This window comes from Nanorana parkeri, unplaced genomic scaffold (assembly GCF_000935625.1).
Source record: "Nanorana parkeri isolate BGI_ZX_2015 unplaced genomic scaffold, ASM93562v1 scaffold1318, whole genome shotgun sequence".
NCBI classification, from domain to species: domain Eukaryota; kingdom Metazoa; phylum Chordata; class Amphibia; order Anura; family Dicroglossidae; genus Nanorana; species Nanorana parkeri.
This window is the reverse complement of record NW_017307586.1, coordinates 62235-79369: the sequence shown is the minus strand read 5'-3', so window position 1 is coordinate 79369 and position 17135 is coordinate 62235. Positions and strand designations below refer to the sequence as shown.

Sequence of the window (17135 nt, the reverse complement as noted above, 5' to 3'; positions counted from 1 at the left end):
AATACGCCCCCAGTTCGGGTGGTTTTGGGGGGGGGGGGGGGTGGAGAGAGTGTGAAGGGTTATTTTCCTTTGCCTACTGTATCCCCAGAAAAATGTCGGCCTTAAATACACTAGTGTAGAAAAAGGCCCCTTCATATTTCCTATTGGCACAATTTACAAGATGTTTATACAAATTACAACTGTGTACCGGTACTCCTTTTATTACAGCCCCCATAAACATTGCCCTAAACTTCAGTTCTGTGTTGGCAATTTCTAAATTCTTTGACACTATTAATATTCCACCCTTTTATCCTCGTTGCTGCTCCTGCTTTCTACACATATGCCCTCCTTGCCTTCCCCTCTTCATGTGTTTTGGACTCCGCTAACAGATGCTTTTGCAGCTCCTTTTTTTTGGGGGGGACCTGGAAAAAATCTTTTGCTTTAGCAGCTCAACTGCTGGGTCTGTACACTGTTAAAATAACATCACACCTCTGGTATTATCCCTGCTCTCAATATCAGAAAATAAGCTTTTGGCAGCAAAAGCCATACTTGTAGGGAATAGCTTAATTCATGCACAGGAACTGAGGGATTACATGGATGTTTTACAGTTCCCTTGTAACACTGGCAAGTCCCATAAATGCTTAATGGAAAAACAGACCTGCAACAGAACCTGCTCAGATCATATTAGGTTGTGGCTTTCAGCTCGTATGCAGAGGCCTGTGTACTCTGATCTCATACAGTTCTCAGTTTAGGTATCTGATTACTTTTATTTTCTAACAAAGGACAGACTTTGGAAATTTTTCTTTTTTTGTGTCTTTTGCTGTAACGTTGCCCTTCATACGTGGCTTATTTTGTTTTACTTTAGATGTTTATTCACCGAAGATTATAATTTTTGCCACTATGCATTTTAAGGCATTTTATCTATTTGAACTAGCGATTTTATTCTTGTCCTCAGTGTCAATAAATATGGGCATGCCATCTTTCTATGTGCATTAAAGAAGACTGGAGCAGGAGCTAAAGTGCAATACTTGTATGCTTTCTGTGTTCCAGTTTATAAATCTACTGTAGACCACTCCTATCTGTGACTAGATCAAAACCATGGTGTACTTGACTGGAAAATCTCCAGATTGTACTGACCTTAACAGAATGAGTGAAGCAAATGGCAACCACAATTTCTAACTAGCTTTAGGCCTCATTCACACAGCTTAGTGTCGGTCTATACAGATCCGTGCGGTGTGCACAGCCGCATCGGTCCGTTCCCGGGAAGGACAGGTGCTGCGTGTGATTGTACACAGCAGCCTGTTCTTCCCTATGGAAAGACACAGCCGTATTCCGCTGTAAGCTCACTCGAGCTGCACATCCGTGTGGGTGTCTGTGCTCGGACGCAGACAGGATGGATCCTGTGTGCGTCCGAGCACAGATGTGCAGCTCGGGTGAGCATACGGCCGCATCCTCCCATAGGGAAGAACAGACTGCTGCGTACAATCACACACACAGCACCTGTCCTTCCCGGGAACGGCCCGATACGGCCATGCACGCCCACAGATCTGTACAGGCAGACTCTAAGCTGTGTGAATAAGACTGTCGCATGTCTGCTCTATTTGATCAGGAAGTGATCGCACACATACCGCCGCTTGCTCACTTTCCGATCATCTCCCTGCAGAGAGAGTTGACTGTCGGTCACAGCTTCCCGCAGGGATCCCCTCTCCTATCCCCCTGCGCTTACCGGAAGAACGGATGGGGGAGGGTGTGGGCACAGCTGGCTCTGCCTCTAGATAGGCAGCGCCCGCTGTCAATCAGCTAGCTGGGGGGATCTCGACAGTATTGTCAGGATCCGTCCCGGCTGCGGAGCTCTCAGTATATACTTAGCTTTGGGTCAAGGGAGGAGGTTAGTATATGTCCTCCTGTGACCCTTAAGAGAACTATGGGATAAAAAGGTTACACCATAGTTCTCCTTTTAACGTAAGGTGCACATGGAAGGGCTTTACAAAGTACACAAGCAAATCTTTCCCAGCACACTTAGCAGCCAGCCTGCAAAACAAAAACCAAAACAACAAATTACACTAACTATTGGGGTTAAAAACAGGTTTTGCTAAATATATTGTGCAGCCACCTAGTCAAGCCCCCGACTATGTAGTAGGGCCTAACTCTAATCTGTGTGAGCCTCCATCTTGGAGCATATATAGCAAAAGATGAATTGGGTGCAGGTATACCTGGAAGCAGCCCATTCCTCCTCAAAGGTTCTGGGACACACCAGGAAGCCCATCGTATCACAATGACAGCTGAAGCCTTCAGTGTGTCCCCACAAATCCAACAAGTGAAACAAACTCACTCATCAGTTCATAACTAGCTTTAAAGTAAGGTGCACATGGAAGAGCTTTGCACAATACCAAAACATTTGAAAATTTTATTTTATAAAATTCCCAGCACAGTTACCAGCTAGCCTGGAAAAGAAAGCAAATTACATTAACCGTTAAAACCAGAGGATTTTACGCACTGGGGGCCTCAGCTGTCATTGTGATGTGCTTGGCTTCTGGTGTGTCGTCGTGGCTGCCTCCAGGCATACCTGAACCCAATTCATCCTTTGCTATATATACTCCTGGATGGAGGCTTTCATAGATTAGAATAAGACCCCATTCACACTGAGCTACAACAAAATAAGTGCTTTTTCTGCGCATATTTGAGCAGAGTGACATTGAGCTACATCAGGCTTCTTTGAGCTACAGTGCACATTTTGATGCACTACATAACGCTTCTTTTGGCATTTTACCAAAATATAGCTGCTACATTGGGCAGTATCCAATCAAAAGCGGTCCTTGATGTGACATAATTCAAGTTCCTGCTTCTGTGGAGAGTGCAATTTCTGGGCAAAAGTGACACTTGTGTAGTGCGACTGTGCAAAAATGTCCTGCAAAAGCACCGCTAATGAGCAACATTGAGCTACACTATTGAAGTCTGTTGGGGCCAAAAAGTGCATAATCTGCCAAAAAGTAGCTCATGTTCTAGCTACTAGCTTCAGGCGACATTGAGCTTCAAGATGTGAGCATCTCCATTGAAATGCATTAGAAGAGCTACATTGAGCTTCATGTTTGAATGGAAAACTTGCTAGAAAACGCTCAGTGTGAATGGGGACTTGGAACCACACTACACAGAGGAGTGTGGCTTCCACATTTTTTTTTCTTCAAATTCTGTGCAACCAAAACCTGAACCTTTTCTACGCAAATGGTTATAGTGTAATTTTGTTTTTCCTTTTTGCAGGCTAGCTGGTAAGTGTGCTGGGATTTTCTTTGTGTGTTTTGACACTAACAGAATATACAGTCATGGCCAAAAGTTTTGAGTTACACAAATATTAATCAGTCTGCTGCTTCAGTTTGTATGATGGCAATTTCTATATACTCCAGAATGTTATGAAGAGTGATCAGATTAATTCAAAATCCCTCTTTGCCATTTAACTTGATCCCCCAAAAAAACATTTCCACTGCATTTCAGCCCTGCCAGAAAAGGACCGGCTGACATGTCAGTGATTCTCTCGTTAACACGGGTGTCAGTGTTGACGAGGACAAGACTGTAGAGCACTCTGTCATGCTGATTGAGTTAGAATAACAGACTGGAAGCTTTAAAAGGAGGATGGTGCTAGAAATCATTGTCCTTCCTCTGTTAACCATGGTTACCTCCAAGGAAACACGTGCATTCATCATTGCTTTGCACAAAAAGGCATTCACAGGCAAGGATATTGCTGTTACTAAGATTGCACCTAAATCAACCAGTTATTGGAATATCAAGAACTTCAAGGAGAGAGGTTCAGTTGTTGGGAAGAAGGCTTCAGGGTGCCCCAGAAAAGTCCAGCAAGCACCAGGACCGTCTCCTAAAGTTGATTCAGCTGCGGGATCGGGGGCACCACTAGTGCAGAGTTTGCTCAGTAATGGCAGTAGGCAGCTGTGAGTGCATCTGCATGCACAGCGTGATGAAGACTTTTTTGGAGGATGGTCTGGTGTCGAAGGGCAGCAAAAAAGCCTCTTCTCTCCAGGAAAAACAGGGACAGACTGATATTCTGGTAAAATCATTTTCTCTGATGCATCCCCTTTCCGATTGTTTGGGGCATCTGGAAAACTCCTTGTCCGGAGAAGAAAGGTTGAGCGCTGCCAGTCCTGTGTCATGCCAACAGTGAAGCATCCTGGGACCATTCATGATGGAGCACCTTGCCATAAGGCAAAAGTGATAACCTAAGAGGCTTTGGGGAACAAAACATAAACATTTTGGGTCCATGGCCAGGAAACTCCGCAGACCATAATCCCATTGAAAACGTGTGGTCAATACTCAAGAGGCGGGTGATCAAAAAAAAAACCCACACATTCTGACAAACTCCAAGCATTGATTTATGCAAGAATGGTGTGCCATCAGTCAGGATGTGGCCCAGAAGTTGATTGGCAGCATGCTAGGGCGAATTGCAGAGGTCTTGAATAAGAAGGGTCAATACTGCAAATATTGACTCTTTGCATAAACTTAAGTATAATTACAAGCATTTCATAAGTGTCAAAGGCTTTTATTGACAATTACATTAAGTATACCAGGGTAACATCTGACAAGAAGAAGATCTTAAAACACTAAAGCAGCAAACTTTGTGAAAATACATATTGGTGTAATTCTCAAAACCTTTGGCCGAGACTGTACAACAGTAACACATCTTAATGGGGTTGAAAATGGTTAAAGTCTTCCTGGATTACAATTTTCCCCCAGTGTGGTGATTTTACCTACCTTCCTGTCCAAATTACGGTGTTCACTGGACCATGAATGAAGGGAAACTTTCCAATAAAGACCTAGACAGCACTAAAAAGCATAAAGGTTCCAGTGCTTCCATACTCAGTCAAAAATAAAAAGAAAGATCTGAAGCGGCAAATGGCCGCTGCTATAGAAACTCCTGTGGTCACATCGATCTCAGATTAGCAGGGCTTTCTGTTGAGAAATCCTCTGCTAAATGTTACATTGTCTTGACCTAGAAGTGTTTTCCTCTGGCAGAGTTGGTGTTGGTTATTTAACCTCCCTGGCGGTATGATTGTGCATGTTTTTAGCATGCCAAAGCGGTACATTTGTTTTTCATGGCAATTTGTTGTTTTATATTGTAGGCCTGTAAATCTTAGGAATAACTCACTAAATCTGTCCAAACAAGAGTCCAGTAGACATCCCGGGTATGAAAGTTTGAAACACGAAATCATAAATTATAATATAAGAAATTATAATATAATAATAATAATAAAAAAGGTCCAGTAAATGGGAATTCTGCCTGATCCGTACCAGAGTCAATAGAGTACAGTAAAAGTGTCAGGCAGGGCACTGGACAAAGCTCTGGGACAAAATTGAAGTGAAATAGTTTGATAAATATATGTAATTATAGCAGATTGCATTGTATTCTGTGTAAATGTCATGTTTGCACTTTTGAATTTCCCGCCGGCTACGCCTGTGACGCCCAAAAACGAAACTAAATGCCGGCATCGGCCGGGTGAACACAGCAGAGGACACCGCGGGCTCGCAGGGACAAGGTAAGTGACACTTTTGCGCAATCCCGAGTGTGGCTACTGCTCTTGGTACTGAAAATTAACCCCGAGCCACACTTGGGAATACCGCCAGGGAGGTTAAAGGGTTTCTAAACCCTCCATTTTTTTGCATATATCTACTGCTAGCAAGTTCGAATTTTGGGTCGGGAGACTAGGAGAGGCGCAAGGTAAGTCTATGGACATGTACACCCGCATGCAGACACCGTGGGACAGGAAGTGCCAGCAAGGACAGAGGAGTCAGCGCTGGATCGGAGACCTGCAGCACCGCTGGAGGAACAGATGAAAAGGACAGGAAAGAAGATCGGATTAAGAGGCATCATTTAAGGTATGTGTTTTACTTGACATTGGGGGGAGGGGAAAAAATGATTTTAATGTCACTTTAAGCTTATGTTTCGGTTGAAGTAGGGATCCTTGGTTTAGTCTGGGATTTCAGTACTGTGGCTTGCAATCATTTTAATATCCGAGACCCGTTGCATTCTAGCCTGCAATTAAAAAGCAGCATAGATTCTGAAAATTTGTGGTTTGTTTGCTGGTTAGATAGCGATGACAGAAATATTGAAATGCATGCCTCTGTATATAGCAGTTGATCTTTTTATATAAATGAATGTATTTGCTTTCCTTATAGCAGGTTTGAGCATTGCAATTTGGCTAGTGAAAGTGAGAAAAAGAAGATAATAAAAATCAGCCTGCTTCCAGCGCTGTCACAATTTTTCACAGCAAAGTAATATTTTCATGGCTTCTGGTTTCCATGAAATCTGTCACCTATGTGAAAAATATACGGCCTTAATCATCAGATTAATATCCCCCTTGGGGCTGTACAGATCATTTCTGAGCTCTGTTTTCTGCTCATTCGTATACTTTCATATATAGAGGGAAAGCATTATTGTGCCTCTGCACCTTTCATATGTGCAGTGTATATGATTATCTTCCAGGCCATTGTCTTTTACATGTCCCTTTCTGCCTTTCACATCAGCTGCTTCTGAAACCTGTGATATCCATTAGTAAATGTGTATATTTGAAAGGAAGGAAATGAATCATTGTTCTAAGAACCATTATAAGCAAGAGTTTCACTAGTGCAAGGGAATGCAACGGGGGGCTGTTCAAGACTACAAAATCTAGATTTGTTTAGTCAGGTAAATTGACATTTTCCATATACATATTTTACATTTTCAGATATGTAGGTGAAGTTCCAGGTTTCCTTTTTTAAAGCTCAGTTGTTGTTGATGAGCCAATCTGAACCAATGGAAGTATACATAAATATTCATATCTGGAGTTCAGCTTTAAAGTGCAACTGCAGGCAACAAGAAATGCATAGAAGTAAGCAGTTTTACCTGCTGAAATATTTGACCTCAGTCCATGTAGTTCTGAGATTTACACTGCACATAGCCCTGTCTTGACAGGGGAGGAGGCCGGCTTTTCTCTCCTGTAGTTCAGTAACTTATAGGTGTCATCCCCCACCCTGTGACTGGACAATGAAAGGAGAAGCATCAGACTAATGAGCTCATCTCTCACTTTACTCTCCCCTCCTGTCAGCATGCTTCTTGCACTGCAGCACAACTGATTGGCTTCTTGTGCTACCTCTATGTTTTAGCTCTGCTGTACAAGGACTGCAAGAGGCAGATATCTGCTCAAATGTTGGTACTTACATTGCATTTGAAAAATCATTTTAAGTATGTATTAATGAATACTGTGCTTCGTTAATTTGAGTCTTTATATCCATCTAGAGTTTAGCTGTAAAAACACACCACATTTATGTCTTTTAATTTTACATTTTCTGCTAACATGGTGAATGGACTTCTCCCTTTTCTCTGGGGAGCATGAATGGGCTAGGGTATGGCTAGCTCGAGGTGCCTTCAAGCTTCATTAATCTCAAGTCGTCATGTGTGGTGGCTTGTCTGCTCTCACATAGATGTTATTTGGCTATACAGTTAAGGTGCCATACTCAGGCACCACCTTTGGCTGACGGGCTTATAACAGAGCAACAAATTGCTATTAAGGGGAAAAAAAAGTGAACATGTGTCTCCCAGCATTGCTTATCACAGGGATGAACACTAACAATCATGCTGTGTGTGACCCATAGAAACAACATTGTCATCTCGTGTCACCTATGGCCTGGCTCCTGACATTGTTGCTGAGATCTGTGTTCTGTAGACTAATGGATACTCTGTATGCAAAAGTAGTTTATATTTCAAGTATATTAACAAGAATCACTGTTACATTTCCAGCTATATTGTAAAGGATGTTCAACATTCTAAATGTTTGTTTTTTACTTTTTAAACCCTGCAAAAAAAACTTCTCTTGGTTGCTTCTTTTTGATCTTTTAAATAAAACATTTCAAGTGTTTTTTGTTGTAGCTGTTCTTTAAGGGCAAAACAATTCTTGATGATTCTGCCATAAATCTAGTGTGCTCCTAGCTTTATGTTGTAAGCTAAGAATGCTGTACTGAAACAATGTTATCAGCCTTGCCCAGGTTCCCTCTGTAGTGTACAGAACCCCGTTTCAATAGAATACCTCCCTAACGCACTTAGATGTAGGGGACAAATCTGCTCCTCCGTAGATGCAATACAGTGAGTGGGTATTGTCACACTTAGACGTAGGTTACTGGCAGGATCACCAGGTGAAAATAAAAGAGGCTAAATAGCCTAAAGAAAGGAAACTAATGCACTGGTAAGCTGTGGCATGTTAGATAAACTTTGAGAGTCAAATTAACTAATTGAAAATGAATGTAATATTTTTTTGTTATATATTGTACTGGGGTCTGGTGATAATGCCTTACTTATTAATGTGTGTCCAAACAAATTCATGCTTTAGGCTAGGTTCACACAATTTACCGGACCACATCTGGAATGTAGTGCATTGCGTTTTTGCCACGATTTTACCGTGTTCTGGGGCTGGGGGTTCCTCCCCCCATTTAAAGCTTTAAATTGGCTCTCGGGTGCGTTTCATGCATTATTTATGCATTCCAGTGCATTCCAGATCATACAAAATGAGACATGCAGTATTTTTCTGGTCTGGACCGGACTGCGCTGGTGTGAACAGAGGCCAGAAATAGCATAAGGATACATTAGGATGCATTTTGGGTCCGGGAAACGGTCTGGTCTGGAGATGATGTGGTGTGAATGGGCCCTTAGGATTTAAATTGTTGGAAAGGATTGGAACCTCAGTCATGTTTGTATTGCTGGCTGTATGCCAGTTAGGGAAGTCACCCTCTGTTTTTGTTCTTTTAGACCGTATTTACAGATACAAAGTGATGGACAATTCAAAACATTATAGCTACCACTAGAACATAAGGTGCGGGTTAATCTTCTGATAACAGCTGTTTAAGAGGGTACATTTGTAGAAAGTTCTCCTTACTTTCTGTTGCAACCCTGGGACAGGAAGTGAAGGAAACATTCTCCCCAAATTGATTGATTTTAAGCCTTTCCTACTCTATACAAACTATAAAAAAAAGTTTTTTGGGTTAAACAAAGATTATCAGTGCTGTGAAAGATTTTCCCGGCAGGCAATATTGTGACATCTTCAAGGTAACTGGTGATAGCAAAGAGCTCCATGTCTGAGATCTTAATCTAACCACATTGCCTTTGTGGCATTAGTGGTGTGTTTAAATTCCTTTCTGTGTTTAGTCTGGTGCAGTGAAACCTAACCTCCAGACAGCCTCCTCTACAAAGTACTTGAGTCTACAGAAACTGTACTGGCTACCTTTACAAACACTAATAATTTATGAATGCTCATGTTCAATCAATCAGAAACTCCTTGTGCTCTCTAGAATCCTCTCACCTAGAAAAGTGTAATGCATGCTGCGACCCACTGAACACGGGATCGCGACCCACTTTTGGGTCACGACCCACCAGTTGAGAACCAAGGCTCTAGAACACTTCTTTTGTCCTAATTTTACCAATCGGGCAGTCTGCTGAGATATGTGAAAGGTTTTGTCCACTCTGGCAGTACTACTTTGTAAAAATGTTTCTGGAGCTTAGTCTCTTCACGTGAGTTGCTTGACAAACAATCTAAATGGAGTGCTTTTGAGAAGTCTTGAGTTTGAATGTGCCATTGGAAATCAGTTACTGTGTTTTCATCCATTCTTCAGGAACATTAAAGATAACGGTTGCATGGAGGTTAAAAAAAATGTTAATCTATTTTAATTGTGTTGCATATATTTGCATTTTCTAGGGTTTCTTCCTTACCGTCTCTCCTGAGGCCATCCTTAAAGTTGCCACACAATCCTCCGATAACAACAAGATCTTCTGCATGAACCTTTCGGCACCGTTCATCAGTCAGTTCTTCAAGGAGCCCCTTATGAAAGCCATGCCTTATGTGGACATCCTTTTCGGGAATGAAGCGGTGAGAAAATTGAGATCCATAATTTTCTAGGATGTGTTTCAGGGCCTGTGCACTCTTACTCGCCTGTGTTGCTGCAGCACAGGTTAAAATATGGTCACTCACTTCCAACGCATTGTAGTGTTCCATGAAAAAAATGCAGCAGGTATGAATGTAGGTGCATTGTTAGGTGGCCCATTTAAATGGATGGGCTCCATAATGCAGCACATTTAATGTGCATTAAACACACCACAATGGACCTGACTGGTGTGAATGAACCTTAAATGTACAGGCCACCAAGAAATTATATGTCAACCTTTGTTCCCCATGGTTCCTGTGTATGTTGTAATATAGCCACCACTCCAAGCTCGCTCCCGTGAGGGACTACAATCTCAATAGAAATGAGAAAACTAAATGTGAGATTGTAGTTCATCAAATGAACAAGCTTGGAGCTGTGGCTACTTTACAGCACACACAGGGACCATGGGGGACAAAAGTAGTCACTCTCCAGAAGGAAGGACAGTGTCAGCACCAACGCAGAGATGATTTGAGGATCTATAGCTGAGTGATACACAATTAGATACATTTTTGTTAATAGTTAAGGTACTTAGATGCATTTTTAAGATTTAACTCCTGAGTTTAGTCACATTAAAGTAAGGTGCACATGGAAGGGCTTTACACAGTACAAACACAAAAAATTCCCAGCGCACTGATCAGCTAGCCTGCAAAAAAAAAGCTTACACTGTCCCACGACTGTCTTAAAAACATGGGATTTAGTTGCACAACTCTCTTTTATAGATTAGAGTTAGGACCACGCTACGCAGAGGGGTCATGATGAGGCAGTGTGGCTTCCACATATTTTGTTCTGCAAATAAAACCTCTGATTTAACACAAATTGTGAGAGTGTAAGCTTTTTTTGGCAAGCCAACAGGTAAGTGTGCTGGGAAATTTGTCTGTTTGTACTGGTTACCTTATGAGAGATCTCTCTCTATAACTTCATCAAACCAATCCTGATTTACAAAGCTCCTTGATAAATCAAGTCAAGCTTGCATGCCTGAAGCCACTTTAAAGGCTTAGTATCTAAAAGATGTGTATACATTTGCTCTTGATACTTTTTAGATTTTTAAAAGTGTTTTTTTTATCATAGAATGCCCAGCTAATAATTTGTATGTTGCACATGCTGAAATAGCGACATGGATGGGTGAATGCGTTCCTGCTGTTCATGATGGGAACATTATAGACTGTCAGTCACAAGCCATAAAAGCAGAGGAGGCTTTCCGGTTCCATATAATCACCTAGCCTGCCTTTGTGTTACAGAATCAGTGCGTACATGTGACGACGTAAGCCAAAGTGTTCTCTCTTTGCAAATAACAAGCTATAGTTAATTGTGTCGGGAATAGTGTTTTTTTGTTTGAGGTTTTCTAGTGCAGTAGGATGTGATGATGCTTAATAGGCAAAGGAATTCTATTCTGTAGCTCAGGACATCAGCATCTTATCTGCTCTGCTCCTCCAACTGCATTCATGTGTTAACAGTTGACAATATACCCATTAACACTTGAGAATTTTTTCACTACCACAAGCCATACTTTAGGTGCTTATTGGCAGCACATGCCGGTCTTCTGATACCTAAAAATGTTGCTTTAATCAGGCAGTGGTAAGATTTTTGCTGTCATCACCACTTCAGACTTTTGGCTAGTTTTAAGCCATGTCCCAATTTTAACAATCTCCTGAATAAGTGTGATCTCTTATTGTGTTCTGCTTTTGAGATATGCTAATATTGCCTCCTTTTTGCTAAATTGCATCCCTTCAGACCACATAGAATAACACCGTACATATAAACGTCTTTTCAATGACATGTGTTTTTTGCTTTTACATTTGATTTTTCGCCTTCACTGTAGCAGGCCTGTGAGGTTTGCTCCAAAATAGCTTGTAGACTTGTCAAAAAGTTGCTCTTACAAATTGCAGCCGAGGAATACATAGTCTGGCGCTTCTCAATCTGTTGATAAAAATGCAGCTGCTGTAAGTTCACAAGTTCAGAACCCAGCTAGTGTGTCTGAGGTACTTAATTTTCCTTGGAAGGCGCAGTAAGTGCTAATTTTCATCGGGCAGTAATTGTAATGATTCTGGAGCTTGGTTAATGAGGGAAATATCTGTTATCCCATAGGAGCAGAGGAATAAAGGCATTTCAATTGCCTCTTCCTAGTTAACTTCAATCACAAATCTCAGAGAATCGAGCCTGCCTGACAAAGTGCGGCTTTCCTTGTCCTGTTCTTTTGCTGTCATATACAGGTATTTGGATGCATTTTAACCGTTTAAGTGTCAGGTGCCATAACAAAGGAGAACCCATGAGTTGGAAGCAGGAAATGGCAGGAATCACATGCTTAAGTGGTTGGCAACAATAATGGCTTACAGACATCAGTATGTTTTTAGGTGCGCTTGGCTCCTGAGCTTTACACCGCTTTGATGATGGCTTGACATTTAGTTTGTAATGTCTACTACAAATACCTTTTTAAGTTTCCATCTTATTTCTTTCATCTCACTGACTTTACTCTTTTTCCTCTTAGTTAAAGCCAACCTGCACACAGAATAAAACTTGGCATCATTCTAACCCAGTAACACAATCGCATGGTATTTTAAGTTTTTCTAGGGGGGAAAGAGAGCAAATACCCTTTTCTGATGGTGCTCACTCGCACTTGCTCATTCACCACCAAGGCACAGAGGGCGTAGCCCTGAGCCCGTCCCTAGCCTCCTGGGACACATGTTGCACATCCCAGGGACCTCAACAGTCTCCCTGCAGTATGTTGATCTCGCACATGTGCAGCTTTGCTTTGCGGGGATGGGGCTGCTGTGAGTGATGAGGAAGTGACAGAGGGTACCTGAATCCAAAATGGCAGCACTGGGGAAAAGCTGGCAGGACTTGAGGTGCAAGCAAGCCAGTGCTGGGCTAAGTATGTGTTTTTTAGAAGTTAGCAGCTACAGCATTTGTAACTGCTTTTATTTTGGGTAGTCAGGTAAATGTCTTCTTTAAGCAACTGACATATATTTTTATTTTTTGTTGGCCAAGTAATTCATATGAGCATGTTGTAAAATCGTGATTTCTTAAGAAAATTCTGCATACGGTAGTAATGTTTGAACTGTTTAGTGCAACAATCTCAAGTCCATGCTTTGGATTCATTATTAATAACTGATGATTCATTTATAAACTTTGCTGTCTAGCGAATACCATAAAAATGTAAAAGGTATATGCAGAAAGGGAGAAGGGAACCCTGGGAGGGTGCTGGTAAGACACTGAGATTGACCTGAAACAGTTTAGTGTGATTTAGATGTATTTCCCATTTCGTATATAGTCATATCTTATATGATGAATTTAGTCGTTTAACTATTTTTGTCATTTACTGAATTTTTTTTTTTCTTCTAAATTCCAGGAAGCTGCTACTTTTGCCAGGGAACAAGGATTTGAGGTATGTGGAAACCACACAGACATTTCCTATTCTTCAGCCTTACTAATCTTTATGTACAAATGGAAAGGTTAAGGTTTTTATGTTGCTGTAGCCTATAACAGGATTCCATGTTTTGGGCATTGATTGATGCTCACTGCTGTTGCCATGGCAAATCTTGGATACTTCAGCGGTAATGCTCTTGAACCTTCTTGACACTCTGTTCTCCAATCTGCTTGGCACAGCAACACCCACGTATAATGAAGTTCGTTTGCAATGGGAAGGACCTGCTGTTGCCTTTCTATTATTAAGTACAATGCAAGCATCTTAGCAGGATCTTATTGTATTACAGTAATGTGAAATATATTCTCTCTTTACAGGCAGTTTTACATGTCAGGGCTTAAAGAAGGGATGGGCAACTCTGGCCCTCCAGCTGTGCTTTAACTACAAATCCCATCATGCTTCTGGAAGTCATGCCTGTAATGGTCAGTCTTGCAATGCCTCATGGGACTTGTAGTTCCACAACAGCTTTTGCCACCTCTGGTTTAAAGGCTAAGTTTGTAAAGCGCTGCGCAAACTGTTGGCGCTATATAAATCCTGTATAATAATAATGAGTCACTTTTATGCACAGGGTGTGCAATGCGAACAGGGCTCCTTTCCCCTGTCTGCCCTTCCCTTCAAAAACTGTGCAGTGAGCTCTCTCTTCCCCATTGCAGCAGTGGCTGAGCTCGGTATTGCTACAATGGGGGAAGAGACAGCTCACTGTGCGGCTTTTAAACCAGAAGAGTGCTTGCTCCTGTCATGCTGGAATTGTGCGCCTTGGCAACAAATATATAATCTACAACAACAAAAAATGTCATATGAGCTGCCTTTCCTTTATGTGGTTTGGACTTCTGGTGGTCTATTGTGGTCAATATACAGTGTTTCTGCTTGTCTCTAGTTGTAAGGAGACTGGTTTTGTAACTTTGCAATGCTCAACCCTTGCCCTAAGCCTGAAACACTCTCCATCACTTAAAGTGAATTTCCTCTTTTGCAGTCAAATTTGAGAAAACCCCTTTCTATATGTTTGTTCCCATTCACACAGCATACGGAATTATATATATATATATTGACTGAAATATGTGAATTGTGTTTTATCTCATTAATATCTGAATGCAGAAGCCAAGAATCTACCCCTCAAGCCCCCTCTTAACATTACAAAAGGCAAAAGGAGAAGCATGTAGACATTTTAACCCTTAAGCCAAGAAATCCTAACCAAGTACAAACAATTTAAACTGCAAGATGTATTTTAAATATTGCATGCATTTTAACTCTTGAGTATTTTATTAATTTTCCAAATTACAATAAGACAAAAAAATAGCACATGATGCACAATCAGTATAACATACAATTGCATTACAGTTTCTTCCACATTAGCGTAATCAAGTAGTAGGAGGGGATCACTAGAGGCTATACACACAATATATAATAATTCTGTACAACAGAACATATCTGTCCACCTATTCTTGCCAATTTATCCCCCATCACTAAAATCAAAAATTAGAACAGTCTGAGAGGAATATCTGACCTAGGGATCCGCCTATGTCTGAAGCAAACATTTGTTATGATCTCCTCCATATCTATATCAAATAGGAGACTTTCTGCCCAGCATCTATGTACTAAACGGCTCACATGTGTGAGCATAAAGAAAAAAAAAATAAATAAAAAAAAAAGAGGAAAAAGAAATAGATACTAAAGGAAGCAGAACAGCTTAAGAGTCCGAAAAGAGTAGCTCCATCCCCGACCAAATATCCCAACATCTACTTAAACCTTAAACATAGTCCCCAGAGAAAAATTCCAGAAATTTTTAAATCATTGTTTATCAAGGAGATCGGTCTATAGTTGGAAATTTCCCCCAAGTCCTTGTTGGCTTTAGGGAGAACTGTAAGATAGGCCCTATTTAAATCTGTGTGTAAAGGACTCCCCCGTCTCACTTCATTAAAGAATCTTTCCCATTGAGTCACCAAGACATCCGAGAACTTCTTATAATATAAGGCAGGCAGTCCATCCGGGCCCGGAGCCGATGACAATTTTGCCTGCTTGATAGCTTGTTTAATTTCCAGTGCCGAGATGGGTGCTTCCATAATCATGGAATGATCCAATGACAGGGGTGGAAGGTGAACCTCACTAAGAAATGATCTCAATGAATCAGATGAGACTGGAGTGTTATCCTGATAAAGTTTAGTGAAAAACAAGTGAAATTCCTGAAGAACAGTTGCTGGATGTAATGAGTATGCGCCAGATGTACATCGAATTTTAGGGAACGTGTAAACTCTAGGTTTAGGGGATAGTTTAGTGGCTAAGAGGGTACCAATTTTGTCTTTATGGATGCATTTTAAATATGTTTTGCTATATTTGTTGCTATGTAAATGGGAACATGTAAAAAAAAAATGGTTATATCCCAGTTTGGCTGCGAGAGTGAAAATACACTTTATGGTGAACCTAAAACTTAACTGTAAAATTAGCCCTCATTTTAAACACTACACCTTAAAGTGAACATGTGCTTTATCCATGCAGATTCACTTAAATTATTTTCCCTACATCTGCTTATACTTTGCCTCCCTTCATTCCCAGGCACTCTTTTCACCCACGGGAGTAAAGACAACAAGCTCCATTTTAGTGTCAGGTTGGGATTTGAGTTTTTACACAGGACTGAGGACTCTCACTGTGGCAGAGTTGAGTACCTATGTGGCCTGTCATCAAGCACCAGTGTTGCCATATAGAATGAAGAGGATTGAATCACATGCTCCCAGTTCTCTTCCCCTGCAAAATGGGGTTGCTGGGTTGGTATTAGCAGCTGAATAGGGCACATGGTCACTAAGTTTTTTTTGTTTTTTTTTTAGTGCTCAATATGTTGAATGGAAATCATGAAAGTGTTGAAGGGAAAAAGCACAGTTTCGCTTGAACCCCTTTAAAGCCTAGACTTAATCTAACCTGTAATGTTGACTTGACTCCTTCAGATCTATACATGCTTTGCAAGTTCCCTGCTCTGCACAGAGATCTGTTGCACTGAGTAGCTGGGACAGTGTTTTGCTGACAGTGGCACCGGCACACCACAAGTAATGCTTTAATGCCTATTCTTTCAGAAGTGAGATGAACCTGATCCTGTTGGCAGACATTTTCCAGCAAGTTTGAAAATGTTTGTGCAATAACAAGCAGCTCTGACAGTCAGAGGCATATGTTATTGTCTAGGGAAATGCTTGAATTGGGTCATTGCTTTGGATTGTTTGGTTTTAATTGCTACTTTGAGAGTTAGTTGACAGCACTTACCTTTGCAGTCTGAGGGCTTGTTCACATGATGTCCGGATTTTGTCTGGACCAGAACAGTTCGCTCCTGCACTAAAAATATTTGTAAATTTTAAATTAGGGATGCAACGATACTAGTATCAGTGCTGATACCCAGTATTTGCTTCGATGCTTTCCCCGGTACTGAAACTTCCGGTCAGAGGAAAATTTCCTCTGACCAGCAGTGCCAAAGGGGGAACATGGAGCTGGCTTCCTGGGCAATCAGAAAGCGGGGGGCGGGTAATAACCTGCCTCCCAGCTTCCTGATTGGCTGGGAAGCTGGCTCAATGCTGACTGGCTGGGAAGCCGGTTTCCCAGCCAATCACATTAGAGCCGGGCAATCAGGAAGCCGGGCAGCATGTCATTACATGCCACCCGGCTTCCTGATTGCCTGGGAAGCCAGCTCCATGCCAGTGGAAGCACCATTATCGGCGTGTACCGAAAGCAAAATATCGGTACTCAATAACGAAAACCGGTGCTTCCCTATTTCAAGTGATGCATTTATAAAACAATGCTGTCGCAGTGA

The 17135-nt window shown here is 41.5% G+C and overlaps 1 protein-coding gene across 2 annotated transcripts in view; it reads left to right on the top strand.

Moving 5' to 3' along the window:
- ADK (adenosine kinase) overlaps nt 1–17135 on the top strand; it is a 160298-nt gene that overhangs the window by 121687 nt on the left and 21476 nt on the right. For both annotated transcript variants that reach the window (XM_018569297.1, XM_018569298.1), the window contains exons 7-8: nt 9702–9872; nt 13274–13309. In XM_018569297.1, the coding sequence (XP_018424799.1) occupies nt 9702–9872; nt 13274–13309 (207 nt within the window). The remainder of the gene's footprint in view (nt 1–9701; nt 9873–13273; nt 13310–17135) is intronic.